We start from the raw sequence: 21,983 nt of genomic DNA, 5'->3' as shown, positions 1-21,983 counted from the left end.
AACAGAAGAAATGCATTGTTCACTCCGCTTACTAAGTCACGATTCTCATTTTTCAGTCCCATCCACCAGTGATGCAAGGGTTTTGTTGAAATTCAGCTGGTAAACTTCCATCTTCCCTGATGTCTATCAGTTGTTCTTGCGAACTAATCGGAAGGTGTTGCATTTTTATATTTTTATTAAATGCATTCAAAACCTATGGGAACTCTTCATTACAAAGATTGTTGCACAGGTTAGAAAATTCCGTTTCCAATTTTTTAAAGTGTTCAGGTATGAGAGTTCTTACAAGTGACACACTTGCATCGTTTTCAGCCACAAAATCACATACGGATGGAAACACTTCCAAACTTCCCAGTTCAAAATGTTGTCTCCACGGCACGAGTTCCTTTAAAAAATGAGTTACTTTTTCACTTATGGGGAAAACGTCACCTTTATCTTGAAGGGGCAGATACAGTGGGTTTAGTTCTTCATAGGGATGTCAGAGAAATCCACTGCTGATTGGGAGCACTTACCTCCGCTCCAGGAGGACTGGAGGCAGAATGGCACTTGGCTGCTTCTTCCAGCCAGAGCAGTTCACCTCTTCCCTGTCCCTGCTGATTGCCTTTAAAAAAAAAGGTGATCGGGGGGGGGGGGGATGTAACCATAAACTTATATGCAAATAGAGTCATGAATCTTGCGTAAAGGTCTATGTGTCCATAGGCTTATACACAAGATTCACCCCTGTATTTTGGATATAAGTCTATGGGCACATGCAATCAGCGTACGTATATTTATTTATAAATTATATACATGTACTACTGTACTTAAGTATTATGTATATTATAATAGATACACAAAAATAGAAATTAAGAAAGGATGAAATAAAGATGAAATAAACAATATATTTAAAATAATTTATTTATTTATTAATTGTATAAAAAACCCTTTTTGGTTTCACTAATATATATATATATATATATATATATATGTGTGTGTGTGTGTGTGTGTGTGTGTATGTATACATATGTATGTACATATGTATGTATAAATGTATGCCCCTTCATGGATCACTGCCTTGTTGTGGCGAAGGGGCTTGCGTAACTCAGTGAAGCCATAAGCTATGATGTGCAGGGCTACCCAAGATGGACAGGTCATGGCAGAGAGTTCTGACAAAATGTGGTCCACTGGAGAAGGAAATGGCAACCCACTCCAGTATTCTTGCCAAGAAAACCCCATGGAACGTATCACAAGGCTAAAAGAGATGACGCCGGAAGATGAGCCCCTCAGGTCGGAAGGTGTCCAATATGCTACTGGGGAAGAGCAGAGGGTATTTCCAAGTAGTGCCAGAAAGAGTGAAGCGGCTGGGCCAAAGCCGAAAGGACACTCAGCCATGGATGTGTCTGGTGGTGAAAAGAAAGTCCGATGCTGTAAAGAACAATATTGTTTAGGAACCTGGAATGTCAGATCAATGAATCAAGGTAAGCTGGAGGTGGTCAAACATGAGATGGCAAGATTGAACATCGACATCTTGGGAATCAGCGAACTAAAATGGACAGGCATAGGTGAATTCAATTCAGGTGACCATCATATCTACTATTGTGGGCAAGAACCTCGTAGAAGAAATGGAGTAGCACTCATAGTCAACAAAAGGGTGGGAAAAGCAGTACTGGGGTACAATCTTAAAAATGATAGAATGATCTCAGTATGAATCCAAGGCAAACCATTCAACATCACAGTAATTCAAGTCTATGCCCCAACCACTGAGGCCGAAGAAGCTGAGGTTGATCGGTTCTATGAAGACCTACAACACCTTCTAGAACTAACACCAAAAAAAGATGTCCTCTTCATCATAGGGGATTGGAATGCTAAAGTAGGAAGTCAAGAAATCACCGGGATAACAGGTAAGCATGGCCTTGGTGTACAAAATGAAGCAGGACAAAGGCTAATAGAGTTTTGCCAAGAGAACATGCTGATCATAGCAAACACTCTTTTCCAACAGCACAAGAGATGACTCTACACATGGACATCACCAGATGGTCAATATCAAAATCAGATTGATTATGTCCTTTGCAGCCAAAGATGGAGAAGCTCTATACAGTCAGTAAAAACAAGACCTGGAGCTGACTGTGGCTCAGAACATGAGCTTCTTGTTGCAAAATTTCAGCTGAAATCGAAGAACGTAGGGAAAACCACTAAACCATTCAGGTATGACCTCAATCATATCCCTTATGAATACACAGTGGAGGTGAGGAATAGATTTCAGGGATTAGACCTGATAGACAGAGTGCCTGAGGAACTATGGACGGAGGTCCGTAACATTGTTCAGGAGGCAGCAACAAAATCCATCCCAAAGAAAAAGAAATGCAAGAAAGCCAAGTGGCTGTCTGATGAGGCTTTACAAGTAGCTGAGGAAAGAAGGGAAGCAAAAAGCAAGGGAGAAAGGGGCAGATATATCCAACTGAATGCAGATTTCCAGAGAATAGCAAGGAGAGACAAGAAGGCCTTCTTAAATGAACAATGCAAGGAAATCGAGGAAAACAACAGAATGGGAAAGACTAGAGATCTCTTCAAGAACTTCGGAGATCTCAAGGGAACATTTTGTGCAAAGACGGGCATGATCAAGGACAAAGAAGGCAGGGACCTAACAGAAGCAGATGAGATTAAGAAGAGGTGGAAAGAATACACAGAAGAACTATACAGGGAAGATCTGAATGGCCCTGATAGCCATGATAGTTCGGTCACTGAACTTGAGCTGGACATCCTAGAAAGTGAAGTCAAGTGGGCCTTAGGAAGCATTACTAACAACAAAGCTAGTGGAGATGACAGTATTCCAGCTGAGCTATTTCAAATCCTAAAAGATGATGCTGTTAAAGTGCTGCATTCAATATGCCAACAAATTTGGAACACTCAGCAATGGCCGCAAGACTGGAAAAGGTCAGTTTATATTCCAATTCCAAAGAAAGGCAATGCCAAAAAGTGTTCAAACTACCACACAATTTTGCTAATTTCACATGCCAGCAAGGTGATGCTCAAAATCCTACAAGCTAGGCTTCAGCAGTATACAAACTGAGAACTACCGGAAGTACAAGCTGGGTTTCGAAGAGGCAGAGGAACTAGAGATCAAATCGCCAACATTCGCTGCATCAATTCCAGAACAACGTCTATTTCTGCTTCCTTGACTACGCTAAAGCCTTTGATTGTGTGGATCACAACAAACTCTGGCAAATTCTGAAAGTGATGGGAGTACCAGACTACCTTACCTGTCTCCTGAGAAACCTGTATGAGGGTCAAGAAGCAACAGTAAGAACCAGACATGGAACAACCGATTGGTTCAAAATTGGGAAAGGAGTACGACAAGGCTGCATATTGTCACCCTGCTTATTTAACTTATATGCAGAGTACATCATGAGAAATGCCGGGCTGGATGAATCACAGGTCAGAATTAAGATTGCTGGGAGAATTATCAACAACCTCCGATATGCAGACTATACCACCCTAATGGCAGAAAGCGAAGAGGATCTAAAGAGCCTCTTGTTTAGGGTGAAAGAGAAGAGTGCAAAAGCTGGTTTGAAACTCAACATTAAAAAAACTGAGATCATGGCATCTGGCCCCATCACTTCCTGGAATATATAAGGGGAAGAAATGGAAGCAGTGACAGATTTTACTTTCTTGGGCTCCAAGATCACTGCAGACGGTGACTGTAGCCATGAAATTAAAAGACACTTGCTCCTTGGGAGGAAAGCTATGGCCTACCTAGACAGCATAGTAAGAAGCAGAGACATCACCTTGCCGACAAAGGTCCGTCTAATCAAAGCTATGGTTTTCCCAGTAGTAATGTATGGCTGTGAGAGCTGGACTATAAGGAAGGCTGAGCGCCGAAGAATTGATGCTTTCTAACTGTGGTGCTGGAGAAGACTCTGATGAGTCCCCTGGACTGCAAGGAGGTCAAATCAGTCCATCCTAAAGGAAATCAACCCTGAGTGCTCTTTGGAAGGACAGATACTGAAGCTGAAGCTCCAATATTTTGGCCACCTAAAGCAAAGAGAAAACTCCCTGGAAAAGACCCTGATGCTGGGATAGATGATTGAAGGCAAAAGGAGAAGGGGGTGGCAGAGGATGAGATGGCTACATAGCATCACCAATGCAATGAATATGAACTTGAGCACCCTCCGGGAGAGAGCGCAGGACAGGAAGGCCTGGCGTGCTATGGTCCATTGGGTCACGAAGAGTCGGACACGACTGAACGACTGAACAACAAAAACAATGTATGTATAATTAAAACTACTTTTTAGTGAGAGCTGTGTGATTGAATACAGTTCATTCTTTTATGCTTCAGTATTTTTAAAAATCTTGGTATAATGCTTCATATAAATAAATATAATAATAATAATGATTTGTGATTCAGCGATTTGAAGGTCTGGTTCTGAATTATTCTGATTTCTAATCTTATTTTGATAGTTGGTTTTAATGACTATCATAGTTGAAAAAGACACCTCACAAAGATACGTAGATCCAAATAGAAGAAGTGCATCATTGGCTCCACTTACTAAGTCATGATTCTCATTTTTCAATCCATCCACCAGTTATGCAAAGGGTTTTGTTGAAATTCAGCTGGTAAACTTCCATCTTCCCTGACGTCAATCAGTTGTTCTTGCAAACTAATCGGAAGGTGTTGCATTTTTATATTTTTGTCAAATGCATTCAAAACCCACGGAAACTCTTTGTTTCGAAGATTGTTGCAGTGGTTAGAAAATTCCGTTTCCAATTTTTTAAAGTGTGCAGATATTAGAGTTTTTACAGGTGACACACTTGCATCGTTTTCAGCCACAAAATTACATACGGATGGAAACACTTCCAAACTTCCCAGTTCAAAATGTTGTCTCCATGGCACGAGTTCCTTTCGAAAAGGAGTTATTTTCTCACTCATGGCAAAAATGCCACCTTTACCTTGAAGGGACAGATTCAGTGGGTTTAGTTCTTCAAAGACATCAGCCAGGTAGCACGTCACTGAGAGCCACTTGTCATCAAAGGAAAGGGCAGCCAATTTGGAGAAGGTTTGCTCTCCCTCAGGAGGATGGTAGCTGCTCTGGTGCCTCAGATGAACAAGTCACTACGCCTTCCTCTGCTGTGCCTGGCACAGTTGCTCTCAGTGGCTGTGGCAGCGGCAGGATAGGACTGGAGCTGAGAGAGAAATTCTGCGGAGCTTCCCTCCTGGCTCCCAGCCCATCCTGCTGCCTCCACCGCCACCATTGCTGCACACCACGGCAGCTCATCAGGGCAGCGGGACGCTGCTCCATGATCAGGCGGCTCTGCACCCCAATGGATTGTCTTGCACATGCCCTGGGAGTTGCACACCTGACTTTGGAGACCATTGCCCTAACTGATATGCCCCGTGATCTGTGACGACCATGTGCAATATCAGAAATTGTGCTTGTTTACAACCTGCCGTCCATGCACCCCCAGTTTCCCTTGGTCTTTGAGGCCCAAATTGGCAGAATATTTTTTAAAAAAACAAAATTAAGCAAGGGGCCAGCTGCTTGTAGGGGCAAGTTGCTGCCGCCTCTTTCTCTCTCCCCCTCTTCCTTCCTCCCACCCCCAGTGGACTTTTCTCTGTTGCTCCTCCTCTCAAGGCAGTTTTCTTCCTGCCAGTTCACATCCCCCAGAGTTGCAGCAGCCTGACTCTGAGTAGACATGTTGAGCAGACTGTTAAGGCTCATTGAGGAGGAAACCAAGCATGATTGTTCACTGGTGAGCACCGCCAGAAAAGTGCTTATGACGCAACTTTCCCTTCCTCCCATCACCGCTGTTCCCCACAGCAGAATGAAAGCAGGTTCACCACACTCCTGAACTGCACTGAAAATCAATCACAAAATGACTTTGCAAAAATCTGGATTTTCTGTCATGATAAGATGCAGTTGCTGTGGCGAGGGGTGAACGTAATGCACCATGATCATTTATGAAGGGGTAGAAGAACCAGAGTAAATCCCCCAGGGGAATACTATTGTGCTTTAGGTGTTCATGGGCCAGAAAAACCTTAACAATTTTTGAATCACTGCTCAGAATTTCACCAGACTGATGAAAGGCACACTTCCTTCTCAAGCAAGAATAATGTACATAAGTAGTTCTCTCCAAAATTTGAAAGGAATTATGATGTGCTGAGCTGCGGTTTGGAGGAAAAAGTAGAAATGTGCCAATTGTAGCACTTTTGAACTTGCTGTACCTGTGGCAACTTTTAGCGGAATGATTTAAACTTTTGCACAATTGTAGATCTCATCAGGTAGACTGGGGAGTCCAGGTTTGAAGGTGTTAGTTCAACAGGTGTCCTTTTTATAAGCAGCACCACATTGTGGCTCATCCGGGTCAAACCTGACTTCTGCAGCTCACCTTAACTAACTCTTGTGTCCCTTAATTATCTTCATATAGAAAATAACATTATCCACTTGAAAAGATATAGTAATATTCATATTTAGAAAATGTTACAAATGTTCAGAGTAAGACATAGGGATGCATTTAACAAATGAACAAAACAATTAAATGGCTAATAAGGATGTCATCAAAATGTTATTCATAAAGCAATGAATACCAATTTCAGCAGGAACCTTAGACCTACATATCCTTCCAGCCCATAAGGTGACCACTGTTAAACTATCCCAGTATGAAAAGAGAAATCCATATCCAGCCATCCAACAAGCAAGAAATCTGCTGAGGAGCACCATAGTGGGGAAGTCTTAGGGATGTGGGGCTATGCTGCTGCCCAAGAACAAACCCGGAGACCCAAACAGAGTCCCCACAATGCACTGCAGTTGCCTAAGCCCAGTATACATTTTTAAGTTGAATGAACTACTTTCTAATTGGATGGACACACACACACACACACCCCTCTCTCTCCCCGTGTGTGTGTGTGTGTGTGTGTGTATGAAAGATAGAAAGACTAACAACAGAGTATTCAAAAATATACTTAAGCTACACGTTTCGGCTTCTGCCATCATCAGTAGCTATGCTGCTGAATGGGTATCGGGGCAGAACTTTAGAATGTCTGGAGATGAACGTTCCTTAGGAGAAAACACCGAGGTATGATTGGTATTCTGCTTACGAATTTTCCTACAGATTAAGGCCATTTGGACTAAGCGGTCCAAGTCTGTAGATCCAGAAATCCCCCTCCCCTTGTCAAGCATGTCATTGTCTGATGTTTGTTCTATCGGAAACAACTGTAAGTCCAAGAGGCTATGTGAAGGTGAGTTGAAATATCAAGCAACAGGCTGCACCAACATACATACATATCTGTCTGTCTATGTCTGTCTGTCTCTATATATACACACTTCCAGCTGAAAACTGTTACCTCAAACTATTGTAGCATCCAGCTGTAAAGGTGACCTGCCTGCAGATGGAGAATTTCCTTGTCATTATCCCCCCACACACACCTCCACAAGAAGCATTTTTCCCTCATTGTCAGATATGGGACAGACATTCTGCTGAATTTTTCAAAAGGTTACTTCAGATAGGGACTGGGAAAGATAAAAATCACTTTCCCTCCAAAATATTGGGGTGGGTACATGTGTCACCCCCAATTTTCACACCAAGGAACACTGCCTGTGCGTTCACCCTCTCTCCAAATATTCAGTTGGATGCTGTTGTATTTGGCTCTGCTTACTGCAGAATAGCTGCAACTCAAATATCTCCAAGTACATTTGCTGTCTTCTAATAAGCATTTATGCTGGGGATGGAGGGGGAAGCTGTGTGATGGCATTTTTGTTCAGACTACACCCCAAAAGGAGAAACCATAGCTCCAGCCTGTGTCTTGTCACAGGGCTTAAAAGCAAAGAGGGTGTTTTTGTTCCTTTGGTTGAATCTATTCAAGAAAACTAAATATTCAGCCATATGTGATCTTGCTGAATTAGAAACTGCATTAATGCTAATGACACTCCAAATTTTTCATTCAGAAGGCACGACTGGAGCAAAGAAGGGAGAGTGAATTACTAGGGATGACCAGGAGCATGAAGAAATATGGGTGATTTCCAGTAAATGGGGGCAATGGCTGTCCAGGTTGGGAAGTATTTAATCATCACTACTTACCAATCAACCCTGGTTAAAGGGGACTTGGAGAAGACATACGGCTGGAGATACTTCAGATACTGTGAAGATAAGATTCCACTAATGAGGTAGTCTCCTGGCCGGTAATAATTGGGTGCTCCATTTTGATTTCTGCTTGGATCCAAGGGGCATTCTTCCTTTTGCGTCTTGCAGGCTGCATGAGGTAGCAACAGCAGCAGCAGGAGCGGCAGTGATACCATAGTGGTTCTCGTGTCTTGCTCCTTCTGACTGGGCCTCTCGGCTCCAAAGTCAGCTGGACAGAAGAAGCCAGAAAAGTCTTGCAAGTGCGAGGCTGCAGCTTCGTTATGAATACAATGAGTTCTGAGCTGAAAGAGAGTTCCACCAAACTGCATCACAGTCGTGGTCATCCCAGGCTGCCGTGGATCTCAGCATGGGTAGCGCAGGACATATTTAATACACCAGGCTTTTCAGGCTTAGTTCAGGAAGTTGCCTCACAGTGTGTTCAATTCTGCTGTTTAGGTCATTGGTCTCAAAGGGAATCTCCAGACGACAGAACTCACTTGAGCTTTGCCAAGAATCAGAATCAATCACAGTGTTTTTGATATTTACAAGAGGGAGCATTGCCTGTGCATCTTCATGGACTCTCGGAGTGGCTTGAGCCACAGGTGCAGAGCTGGAAAAAAAATGTTTTCGAGAACTCACTAATGAGGCTTCATCTTCTGATGTGGGATGGGAAAGGGAGGGATTTGACCATGTTCTGAGCTTTGACACAGAATGACCAACAAAAATGCCAGGATCAAAACAATCTTTTAGGATGTATACCAAGGATGGGGAATATGTGGCCTTCCACATATTGTTGGATTAAGTCCCTTCAGCCCCATCTAATGGTGAGGAATGCTGGGAGTTGCACTCCAAAAACATCTGAGGGGCCACATTGTTAGCAGGAGGGGGAGGGGTCTGGGGTTGGCTCCTCGACTCCCCCTTCTGATGTCACAGTGCTGTCTCAGAACAGTTTCCCAAGCCACCCTGTGGTTCCTGCGACACTCACTCAAGGCCTGTAGGATGGCTCTGAAAGAGATGATTGTTTAAGATGCTGCAAAAACATATGTAGTTTTATTCCAAGAAGTAGAGCTTTGTTCCACACACAAATACAGGTCTTCTTCAGGGGCAAGTTTTTATATATATAAATGCCTGCACAGATCTCTGAAAAAGATGAATCCTGCACTGTAATGCAGAGGGCTTCTTTGCAGAATAAAACCACATGTTTTCTCATCCTGAGACTGTGTGTTTATTCCATTGGACTGGCTCTGTCAACTATGAACCCCCTGAACCAGAATCTCTCCAAACTTCTGCCAAGTTGTTTTGCTAGTTTGGGCCATTGTCTGCCACAAGTCCTGAGTTCTGTGCCACCACCCAAAGTGTGAAGATGATATACCCAGAGATGTGGCCTGGGGAATGTGAAAATTTCCACATTCTCATATCACCTCCAAAGCTGTGACAAAGTTTTATGCTAATTTTGTGTGACAAAGTCCTGAATCATGAAACCATTCTGTGTTGGTACCTGAATCATGAAACGGACATACAAAAGAAAGCTTCAGCTATTAGGCAGTATATCATTGTAATACAGGAAGGAAGGAAGGAAGGAAGGAAGGAAGGAAGGAAGGAAGGAAGGAAGGGAAGGAAGGGAAGGGAAGGGAAGGGAAGGGAAGGGAAGGGAAGGGAAGGGAGGAAGAAGAAAGAAAGAAAGAAAGAAAGAGAAAGAAAGACAGACCATTAGGTATGGCATGGCAAGGGCTGAAAAATCCACAATGTCATATCACCTCAGAATCTATGCCAATGACTTGTGCTAGTTTGGGCCATTCGGTGCAATAAGTCCTCAGCTTTGTGCCAGTACCAAAAGTGTGAAAAAGACATAGGTGGGGCCCGGTGGAGGCAAAAAATCTGTATTTTCATAACACTTCTGAACCTATGCCAAAGCTTTGGACTACTTTTGTGCTGTTTTGTTTGACAAAACCTGAGTTTTCCTTGGCTTCAGACTGATATTCTTGGGTTCTTGACCTTGGATAGTTCAATGACTAATCCTAGTTGCTGCTTATCGCTCAATTGGAGCAATTTCCAACAGCAATAGCTGAAGCTCTCTGTTTTTTAATCTGGCTTTGTGCTGTTTGTTTGTTTTTTAACTAATGTAATGTTGCCTTACTTGTAAGCAACCTTGGTAGGAGTTTATTCTGAAAGGCTGCATATAAGTAAGTGTAATAAAGAAACTTTTTTTTTTTCAAATTTTGGGCTCAAGTTACAGGAAGCCAGATTCTCGCTGAACATCAGGAGAAACGTCCTGACTGTTAGAGCAATACGACGATGGAACCAATGACCTAGGGAGGTAATGGGCTCTCCCGCACTGGAGGCATTCAAGATGAGGCTGGACAGCCATCTGTCGGGGATGCTCTGGATAACATTCCTGCACTGAGCAGGGGGTTGGACTTGATGGTCATGTAGGCCCCTTCCAACCCTACTATTCTATGATTCTATGAAAAAGCAACCATCTTTTGGTTTAATTCTGCTCATGATAAAAACAGAGATACTACGTTACTTGGTTTTTCGAACAGCAAATACTGTGCAAGAACCTTGACCTTCATACCTTAATTGCATTATGTGGTAGGCCATGCATTGTAGATCTCTGAAGATTAACTAAATTCTGATGAAGTAAAAAAGTAAAAACATTTATGGTGGGGACCATCGGGCGGGGGAGACGTTGGACTGTCACTAACATTTGCCATATTTCCCAATGGAAACCCGTTCCTCTAGGGTCATAGACCTTCCTGAGTGGAAATTGTCCCTTCTGCACATGGAGCATGAGCGTAGCAGGAAGTTGGCTCTCCTTCCTGGAACACCTTGGCGTATCCAGGATGACACACCCAAGAACACACATTCTCGACACACCTGGAATGAGGCACTGTTGAGTAATAAAGAGAAGGGGCATTGAGGAAAAAGCATGAAGAGTTTGTGTGTCTATGGAAATGAATACCAGATTTTGGAAAGGACCCAGGTGGCACCAGGTGCTTCTTTCAGGGAAGCGCTATTGATGCACCACAGCATGGCAGGGAATCTCTTTGGTCTGTTGGTTTGTATCAACACTTATGTGCCACCTTCTCGTCTTTACATGCACTCAATACATGTACAAAACTAAAAGATACGAGTTAAAATAATGAGAAGGAACTAAAATATAATCCTAGAATAACAGAAATTATGAAGCACAGCCATTAAACATCAACCATAAAAGTGGTTACTGTAAGACTGAAAGCTCACGTTACATATAAAGCAGATTCCTTTGCTATCGCTTCAAAACATATGTGTGTAGCCAGTAGGGATGGACAGACTCACCTCCATCTGGGGCCATTGACTTGACCAGCCACCACCCGCACTGCTTGCTGCACCATGCAAGCAGCTCTACAGCTCAGTGAGCAACCAGCAAGTGCAACAGGACCACCCACTCCTCCCTGAGCTACCATTTTGTGTAGAATTTTTGTCTTGGGTCTTTCCAGAACAGCAATGTTGTGCAGATTGTGGCCATAAAGGGGCTCTCTCTGCAACATGACAAGTGTGAATGGCCGCTTCATGCCCATAATGTTGTGTCGATCACCCCTTTATGGCTGCATTCTGCCCAACATTGTAGTCCCAATTGCTCCAAAACAGCTCGCTTCATCTCATTATTCAGACTTGGTAATGAGGCAGTGCACAACCCTAGTTTGTGGTACCCTCAATTGAAAAATCCTCTTACCAGAGTCCTTTGGATGTGATTTTCTACCTCCTAGTAGATAGATACAATGCTAGGTCACCTGCATACATAGGTAGTGAAAGTTTTTGGCCCAGAATTGTAACAGGTCCAGTGAGTGCCACGCGAACGGGGTCCAGGAGGCCAAGTGAGGGGAGTCCATCAGATACCACCCCCACATGAGGCACTGACGACGTCACTAGTACTCACTGTCAATGCTCACACGCATGTTCATTAGGTCATACAATAAGTAACATATAGTACTTGGGTGGCTATTCTTGTGTACTGGCGTAGACTGTCATATTTTCCAACTGGCCTTGCCCCACTGATTTTGCAAGATGATTTTAAATCCAATTGGATTCAGTTAATTGAATGGAAAATAGCTCTCTTGGGTCTTCCCTTGAGGATTTTATTAAATATGGGTTTTGAACAGGCAATGGAAACTATCAAGCAGCGCGTTGCAGACACTGAGAGACAAAGTGACCTCAATAGTGCCCCAGAATTCTGTCTTAGGGAGGATTACAGATACATCGTAATAGCTTCACCCTATCTTGAATGACTGGAGCTGTACAAATGTAGAAGAGCATTTACCTTGGCCGGCCTCAATGGACTCCCCTCAGCAGTTTTGGAGGGACGGTACAAAAAGATCACCTAGTCAGAGTGCCGTTGCCCCTGTGGCATGGAACAGAGAGGAACTACAGAGCACGTTTTGTTGTGGTGTATATTTTGTTGTGGTGTATATTTTATAGAGACATTAATGCTGCACTCATCTCCCCATTGATTAATTGTTTTCCCGGTCATCCAGGACAACAATATACCTATATATTGTTGTCTGACACTAATTCAATATTTACATATAGTGTCGCCAAATTCTTTGTGGCCGTGAGAGGTGTTCAAAGAAGGATGCTGAGGTAGCTTGGATTTACCTAGCTGGATGAAAGACAAAGCCTGGGGAGTAATGCCATCCACCCAATATGGCTGATATGCATTGCATTAGTACTACACTGTGTTGAAGTGTTTATTCATTTGATTGGGGATATATGACAGATAATTGTAATGTACTTCTTTTTAAAGTTCATCTATCTATTTGGGGCTGGTCTTTGACCATAATAAAGTTGTGTCTGTCTGTCTGTCTGTCTGTCTGTCTATCTAACATATAGTACACAGTTAAACTATGGGATTTACTTCCACAGGGTATAGTGATGTCCACCCACTTGGATGGTTTTAAAAGAGGATTGGACAAATTCAAGGAGGAAAGCCTATCTATGGCTTACATGAGATGGCTATATGCCACCTCAAGTATCAGAGGCAGTATGCCTATGTACCCTTGTTGCAGGGGAACATAGGTGGGAGGTGCTCCTGCACTTATGCTATGCTCTGGGCTTTTCATGGGTATCTGGTTGGCTACTGCGTGAAGAGGATGCTAGAAAAATGGGTCTTGGTTTGACCCACCATGGTTCTCCTTATGTTCTGATGAGTCTTGTCAGTCTTACACTCTAGCCGTCTCCAGCGTCTTTCATTTTACAGAGCTCACCAGCATTAGGTAGACACAACAGAGCTCTTACAAAGTAATTCTGGGGGATTTCTAAACCTAACACCTTTGAGGTACCCCAGGATTTGGGCCATTTTTTGGCATTATAAACAGATAGAGGAGTATTTACCAAGTTTCCTCCTTTAGAGGCAGCAAATTTTAGAATAGCTTTAGCTTGATCTAAAAGTTTGATATTTGACAGCTGTACATTCCCAGAAGCTATTTCTGAAGAGACCAACCCCAAATATTTAAATGTTTTCATTTGATTTATAATATATTCATCCAAATGCCAGACATGCTTTTTAGGATGCTTCCCAAACACAACAACCTCTGTCTTAATGTAATTTATGGACAAAGCATTTATCTTACCGAATGAGGCAAACTTTGCAAGAAGCTTTCTTAGTCCCATGTGAGGTTTAGAGACAATACTAGGTCACCCGCATACATAGGTAATTAAAATTTTTGGTCCAGAATTGTAACAGGGGAAAACTGCAGACCATCCAGTTCCTTAACCATATCATTAATGTAAACGGTACACAGCAAAGGTGCCAAAATGCATCCCTGTTTAACTCCAACAAATATTTGTATTTCAGAGGTAAGATAGCCAGCCAGATCAACTTCAACATTCACTGATACCATGTATTAATAAGAAATAGTAAACAACGCTCTATATTTGTCTTTTCCAATTTCTGTCTTGCAATAATCGCCTTGATCCAATTGAAAGTGACATCTGACCATTCAGGCAGATCTACTGATCGAGTTTGAGGGACTTGTGTGGACAGACCAGGTCTGGGGCCATATATTTCAGTGAAATATTTATCCCTGTCCTTTCCTTGCATTGATGCTTCTAGAGAGAAATTTATCTTACTTGTACCTTGAGAACCAAATGCCTACATTTCTGAGAATCCTTCTGAACTGCTGCATTCCCAAATTCTTTCCACTGAGACTCATAATATCCTTGTTTCTTTTCTTTAAGAAGAGTTTTATAGTCTGGCTAGTCTTTTCTTGCCCTTCTGACATTCCTCATCAAACCATGTCCAATGCTTAAACCTTCTGTTTTTAAATCATACTAATTGTAGTAACTAAAGATTGTATTTGTATAATTAAGCTCCCCTCAACACCAATAACATTGCTTTTTGTTTTTCTAATATGGTTTTCTCCCTTAGTGAGACAAAATCAAGGGATCCCAAAATCTTGGAATTATTTTGAATGTGTCTCAGAACGTTGTTAGATGTCAATGTATAATCAATAGTGCTACTGCACCCACTAGGAGAAATAAATGTAAAGTAACCCTCCTGGTCCCCTATTCCATGTGCATTGCATATCAAAAGATTGTGCTTTCTTAGGGGTTCACAGAGATACTTCCCTGCATGAGTTGAAATTATCTCCATTGCTGCTCTCTGACAAATTTCTGCTTTGCCCTCCAGACTTAATCCAGGATAAAAATGTATTAGCCAGAGAGGCAGAACCAATACAAGCATTAAGGTCAACATCTAATATGGCCTAAGGGTTGGGGGATAAGGAATGTATTTTCCTGCAATATTTGGTTGAGCTGTTCCCACTAAGAATGCTCTTCTGAACAAGATTTAACTGGGGGGATATATGTACAAATACACTGCACACTTCTCAAGAAGGACTTGAAGATGACCAATACTAAGAAAAAAAAATGGGGTGCTTAATAATGGCATTGATGGATGATACCCTTAAGAGATATTGAAACTAAGACTGACGCTCCTCCTCTAAATGATAGATCTCCCAAACTTTACAGCCTTAAGTGCTGGTGAAGAATGAGAAGTGAATCCCTGTAATTCAACTGTACTTCCATCTTTGACCCACATTTCTTGTAAACCCCCCAACAAATCTCTTATGACTGTAAATGTAAGAACATCGCCATCCTAAACCTTATATAGCTATCTTGCTACATTGCATGAGAGAAGTCTTACCAGTTTATCCACAAGTCAAAGACGTTGTCTTTACTTTTGCTCACTTGGGACATGGGATGATTGCCATTGGTTGTAGAACACTTGGTCCTTTATATTTTCTTTTTAAAGTGGTTCCTCTACTTCCAGTGGGAAATGTCTTGTAGATCTCTGAAGATTATTTGAGATGTGTGCAAACGAAAAATAAAAATAAATGCATTTGATGGTTGACTAAGATTTTGTTTCCCCTCCTCTGAGATTATCCAGACAAGTACCTGTTCATGTTACAACAGCTCCTAAGGATAGGACAGAATATACACTGAGAGGATGCCCTCATTTAGAAGAAACAGTTTCCTCCACCTCCCTTAAAATAAATCAATGCAGTGGAAATGTTTTGTATAATTCAGAAGCCCACATCCTGCATTCTGAATGCTTGCAAAGTGAAATGAAGGCATTCTTTTGCTAAGTCCACATATTAGATTCAAACAAGGGACAACACCATGTCAAAGACTCATGCTTTGTTTCATCTCCCACTCAGCCCCCTGCTCAATTGGCTCAAGGGAATGGATCACTCCCTCTCTTTCACTCTCTGGCTGTGGACATGGAAAGGCCATAGGATGCTTCTGCTTCTGGATTCTTTGCAGGATTAAGATCGGCTTCTTGACATGTCCCTCCCCTGTGTGTGTGTGCAAGTGTCTTTCTCTGCCTTTCTCTGCCTTTCTATATATTTCATTACACAACCACTAGATGGTGCTGTGGTGTAGCAGATTTGCACTAATGAGGGTCTCATTCCATCATGTCAAAATAATACCCCATTTCCCTGATCTAAAAAAAAAAAAAAAGACCTGGGGAAATGGTTACCAAGAGAGGGAGAGGCCCTGGAGGATGACAAAGTCATGTAAAGGACCCACAAACTACTGTGAGTGAGCCATCATGAGCTCACAACAAAAGCCTCTTGCAGAAAACCTCTGGATATCTACCCTGCACACCCGTCCTTCCAGTGCCTCCGGTACCTGTTTGTGCACACTGGACCAGTAATTGAGGACCTACACGAAGTGACAAAAGGATGAATTGCAAAGTCAGAGAGGGAAAGAACATGTCTTGTTATTTATTGTGCCCTCAGCTGCCACAGATGCTTCCCTGAGATTTAGGGGAGGGGGAATCCCCCCAAACTACAATGGGGGGACCTTCTGTGAGCACAGCTCTTCCTCTCACAGAAAGTCCTCTTAAAGAAGGGAGGTCCTGGATCAAACTAGGGATGGTGGAGAGATGTGCTGGGGACCCAAAGGAGGATGGATTCTCAAGAAACTGACCTGTGGATACCACAACGGACTGGGTCTCCTCATCTCTGGGTCCATTGGATTTCCCACAGTGTGGGTCACCTCCATTCTAAACAGCACGATAGGCTAATGGCGGCTGCCATTTGCCTATCATAGGAAAATTACAGACTTAAATTTCATAGTTCACTGCATGTACGGCTGGAAAGTACATCCTTCTATGTAAATTGTGGCATAACTGGATGCGATTTGTGGCATAAATGGCCACCATCTACATCAAAAGAAGTGCTTTATTGCCGCAAATGCCCTAAACTACACAATTTACAGCTGTAATTTTGCAATGATAGGCTAACTGCACTGTTTAGAAGGGAGGAGAGCCACCCCTCAAAATCTGATGGATGTGGGGCCATATTCAGCCCAGATTTCTCATGGGAGACCATCCCCCTGCCCCAGATAGGACATTGGGGGAGGGTTGTACATCCCTAGATCCAACCCATATATTTTGGATAATAGACGTGTGCTGTTAGTAATTATTTCCTGTTCCAATTCCATTTTTTTGCTTATCTCATGCTGATTCCTCAGACCAACAGATAGAAAGGAGGTAGCTTGTAGATAGCCTAACCATGGAAGATTAGTTCTAGTCCATTTATCTTTTAGGTCAGCATATCATAGAACACTAAGGCTGCAATCCTTTACCCACTAAGGAAGAGGAGGGGTTTTGTGTGTGTGTGTGTGCGCGCGTGCATGTGTGTGTGGTTCCCCTTATCCCATCCCTCTCTCCCTTCTGGCTGTTCCCTCCTGCAGCCAAGACAGACCTCTATTTTGGGGGTGGGGGACAGACGTGCTCAGGGTCAAAGGCACAGCTGGCATTTCCAGAGCATGCAAAATTAGGGATGGGGGAGAAATACTCCACGGACCCGAGTGTGGCTGGATTCAAAAGAATCTGCCCCCCTGGAGTCCGTGGAGGATCGGAAGACTTACCTCCACCTCCACAAGGAATCCTCGCCGGCCGGATCCTCCCTGCCGGCTGACTCCGAAGTGCCAGCGATACAGCTGCCATTGCCATATCACTGGCTGGCTGGATTGAGACATCCCTGTGTCCCTGCTTTCACAGGTTAGGCTACACAGATATTTGCGTAGTCTATTGCGTTAATTAAAAACACTGCCACAAATGGCATCCAGTACGCCATTTGCGGCTGTAAAGGCCTGAGTTTAAGGTAAATGCAGCCATTTATGGCTGCATTTACCTTTTTACCTTTTTAAGGCCTTTATGGCTGCAAATGGCATCCCGGACACCATTTGCAGCCACAGTCAATCCGGCCCACCAGTGATACGGCAGTGGCGGCTGTATCGCTGGCACTTCGGAGCCGGCCAGCAGCTCCGTGGACTTGCCATGGAGCCAAGCCAGCTGGTGAAGATTCCAGGGGGGAGGGTCAGATCGCCTCCCCTCCCCTGCAGACCCCTGCGGAGTCCAGGTAAGGGGGTTTCGTACGTCCCCATGCAAAATGCTCATTTTTCTGCATGCCCCTTCTGTCTTTGGGAGAATTCTGGTCAGTTGCTGTGGGGGTCTGGCAGAGATGTTTTCCCACTGGAAGGATTGAGGCAAACATCTTCAGGAAGGTAGATGGGGAAAGGAAATGTGGAAGGGGTGGGTGGGTCTGAGTCATATGGTGGGGAGGTTGCTATGGCTCAGTGCCTTGTTTGCCTGAGGTCCCAGGACCCTCTACCCAATTTATTGAGATAAAAGATCTCAGGTACAAGCAGCTGATGGGAATATGCCTAAGATCCATCTTTGAGAGCCAGAGTTGGTCCCTCCCCTTCTTCTTCCACCGTCGTTGGGTTTCTGCTTATCTTAGAAGAGATGGGCTGGAGCCTAATGGTTAAGCACCCCCTTTGCATGCAAAAGTCTCCAGGTTCAATCCATGACAACGCCAGGGCTTGCAAAGCCCCCTGGGCATTGAACCATTTACATTGATCAGTGGCAGAGCTTGAGGAAGGTTCCAGGGTCTGTCCATAGTCTCTCCAGTTGAAAGGATCTTGGTTGACAGCACTGGGAAAGACCCTACTCTTCCTTGGCCCTTGGAGAAGAAAGTGATGGGCAGATAGCCTAGTTGGCCAACCATAAGGCAACTTCCAGGGGCTTTTCCACATCCATATCTAGAGAAAGAGAGAGAGAACTCCATTTCTGCAAGCTAATTGAGGAAAGGACTGTGTTAAACTGCTCATAATTAGGATGTTCTGGGGAGAAAGCAGAAAGTGTGAAGTTTTGTCTTTGTATCTTCAGTTTTATTAAACAAATATGGGGGCTCAGTTAAATAATGGCTTTATTGGATTCCACAAGCATTCACAAAGCAGGATTTTGGCTTCTCAGTTATACTGAACTATACCTTTGGATGCAACTTTTTTATTTTTTTTAAGCGGAAATGGGAAAATGTTTTTTTTTAAGCGAGGGCATGCCGTCAATGTGTTGGTCTGTGGTGTTCCTTGATTGTTGGGGGTTGTCTGTAGCACAAACAAGTATTTGTCTGGATGATATCAGAGGAGGGAAAACAATCCAAGTTTGCCTTTTCAGTTATTTAATTCTTAAATGTGCATATAATCAGACATCTACAAAAATTACTTAATGACCTCCAACATAGTGCAAAGAAGTGGTGATGGTTGAGGTTGTTCTTGTTATTTCCTGTTTGAATGATCAGGTAATAAAGCAACTCTGTTTTATTAGGAACAGAATTAAGCCAAGAATTTTTTTCTTCCTCCCTTTGTCCCTTCCTTTTTACCATTTATATCTCAGCTTTGAGGATAAACTCCTGCCAAGACAGCTTACAAGAGAGATGAAATTGCTAGGGCAGGGCAGGGACACCTTGACCCACTCTGGAGGCTGATTTGGAGCTTTTAAACCATTCCTGACCTACCTTGGCCTGATCTGGAGTTGGGCCAACCTGCTTTGGCCTCCAGATCTGAAGCGTGATCTGGAAAGCTGAAACAACCTACCAACAATGCCCTGCGAGCTCCGCAGCCACCTCTGGCCTAGCCATGCAAGCCCCCAGCTCCTCCTTTCCTCGACTCGTGGGAGCACCCTCAGCCACTGCTGTCTTGGAAGGGGTCACCATTTTAAGCTACTCTTCTTCTTCGGGTAAATAAATGGTGCGTAGATTGCAGCCATCTTGTGTAAAAGGGCCAGCTATGCAATGTTAAATTCATAAATAGCCCATGTCTGCCTCTAATAATGTGTAGATGGCCCTTTTATGGCTGCAACCTTTGCACCATTTATTTACCAGAAGAAGAAGTGACATAATGGAAACTCCCTCCAATGCAACAGTGGCTGTGGGCACTCCACATGGGTCTAGGTAAGGAGGAGAGGGCTCAAATGGCAGGGGAGGTGGCAACCCAGATTGGGCCAAAGCAGCCCAAAGTGCCTGAAGAGTACTCCAACCCACTTTGGGATGCTTCGGCATGCTCCCATCCCACTCAGAACTGGACTACTGTGGCCCAAATCACCCCTTTTCACTTCGGTATTCAGGGCGAAGCGGTGCACAGCCCTAAAAATTTATTAATACCAACTGCTATTAGGGATGTTGGAGAATTCTGGCACAGATCTCCATGGGGCCAAATGCCAGTGCATTCGGCCCCCTGAAATCCTTGGTGGAACAAAGCCCCCCGCCCCACCACCCTGCTACAGGCATGTGAAACGGAGCACCTACCTGGTGCTGTTCGAGCTGCTTTGTGAATGGCTGCTGCGGCTTCTTCATTATTACCATGATAGGCTACATAAATATTTCCGTAGCCTATCACAGCAAGAAAGGGAAAGCAAATGGTGGCATGCCATTTTTTTGCCATGATAGGCTACGTAAATATATATGTAGCCTATCACGGCAAAAGACAGGGACGCAAATGGTGGTGGCTACAGCTGCCGCCATTTGTGTAGGAACGTCAGAGAATTCCACCACGGACTGAAATGGGATCGAAAAAAATGCTTTTTTTTTTGTCATCCCCACAGAGTTGCAAAATTTCCATAAATAAAAACGCAAGGTAGTATATTCTGATAATAAATATGTAAGTTTTGTTTTTTAAAAAATGTATTGTGCTCACCGCCTTGTTCATGGGTGTTCATTTTCAATTAAAATCCGCCATCTCCGTTTACTTTCAGCCAAAACACTTCCTCCTCCTGGGGGCTTCCCAAAACAAGGCTGCCCTAGGTGTGCCTGAGCAATGCACTCTTTGTTTAAAGCAATGCTGTTTGAAAGAAAGAAAGAAAGAAAGAAAGAAAGAAAGAAAGAAAGAAAGAAAGAACCTTTTAAAATGACCATGCTGGTCTGGAGCCCTGCATGAGTATTATTCCCCCTGCTAGGCTTTCTGTTTCCACATCCAGCCTTGTTGGTGACGTTGTGAGGCTAAAATGGAGAGAACCAACTCTGTGCATGTCCACTCAAAAGTAAGTCTTACTGAGTTCAATGCAACTTACTCCTACACATGTCAGCACCCCACTTGCCCCCAGCTCAGCTTTATATTTCCACATCCAGCTCATTCGCAACCCCCCTGTTAGTTATCTCAGAAGGCCCTTGGGTGAATGGGGGGGGTTCCAGGGAACAGCTGGATGGAGGGAGATTCCACACACACACACACACACACACACGAAGAATATAGTTCTTCATATTCCCTGGTATGTTTATTCCTCATTTTGTCCATTCCCTGAGCATGTGCAGAGTGTGCTTTTTATTCAAACAAATAACGAAGTTTGCTGATCTTTCCCTTCATGCTGCACTTGTACAAGTGTGACTGCTTCAGAAAGAATGTTCCATTATACTGTCACTTTTTCTTCATGAGTTTCATAACAGAAGTATGGTGTAGTGGTTAGAGTCCAGCCCAAAGTCACCCAATGACATAACTAACAGGAGGTTTGCTAATGAGCTGGATGTGGAAATACAAAGCTGAGCTGGGGACAAGTGGGGTGCTGACATGTGTAGGAGTAAGTCGCATTGAACTCAGTAAGACTTACTTCTGAGTAGACATGCACAGAGGTGGTTCTCCTCTCCATTTTAGCCTCACAACATCACCAACAAGGCTGGATGTGGAAATAGAAAGCCTAGCAGGGGGAATAATACTTGTGCAGGGCTCCAGACCGGCATGGTCATTTTAAAAGGTTTTTCCTTTCTTTCAAACAGCATTGCTTTAAAGAAAGAGTGCATCGCTCAGGCACACCTAGGGCAGCCTTGTTTTGGGAAGCCCTGAGGAGGAGGAAGTGTTTTGGCTGAAAGTAATTATTCCACATCTCAGGGCAGGGGGAAAAATACGTAAATATCTACGAAAAATAGCCTTTCTTACGGAAGTTATGCAGAATTACGGCTGTCGGTATGGATTTATCTTCGTAATTCTTGGAGTGGAAAAAAAAAAAGGAGAATACCGGGGGCTTGCGAACGACGGTACGGAGCACTGGCCGAAAACTGTGGTAGTCAAGT

At 43.5% G+C, this 21,983-nt stretch overlaps 2 protein-coding genes across 3 annotated transcripts in view; both read right to left on the bottom strand.

Annotated features, from left to right (window-relative positions):
* Positions 1-20,683, bottom strand: part of LOC146356379 (vomeronasal type-2 receptor 26-like) — a 31,308-nt gene extending 10,625 nt beyond the window's left edge. The window contains exons 1-4 of one of the 2 annotated variants that reach the window (XR_014787457.1): positions 20,617-20,683; positions 18,498-18,684; positions 15,275-15,421; positions 8,050-8,701 (exon numbers count right to left, since the gene is read on the bottom strand). Coding sequence is in view for 1 of the 2 variants with exons in the window: in XM_084832609.1 (XP_084688735.1) it covers positions 8,050-8,435 (386 nt within the window). In the remaining variant the exon portion in view is untranslated. Of the gene's footprint in view, positions 1-8,049; positions 8,702-15,274; positions 15,547-18,497; positions 18,685-20,616 lie in introns of those variants that run through there. The other variant, XM_084832609.1, reaches the window with a different exon arrangement.
* LOC146356375 (uncharacterized) overlaps positions 1-21,983 on the bottom strand; it is a 980,383-nt gene that overhangs the window by 771,635 nt on the left and 186,765 nt on the right. The window lies entirely within an intron of this gene.

The sequence above is a fragment of the Heloderma suspectum genome, chromosome 2, assembly GCF_057233095.1.
Source record: "Heloderma suspectum isolate Gila_16-S chromosome 2, 16-S_ref, whole genome shotgun sequence".
Taxonomy (NCBI): Eukaryota; Metazoa; Chordata; class Lepidosauria; order Squamata; family Helodermatidae; genus Heloderma; species Heloderma suspectum.
This window is presented reverse-complemented; position numbering and strand designations above follow the sequence as displayed.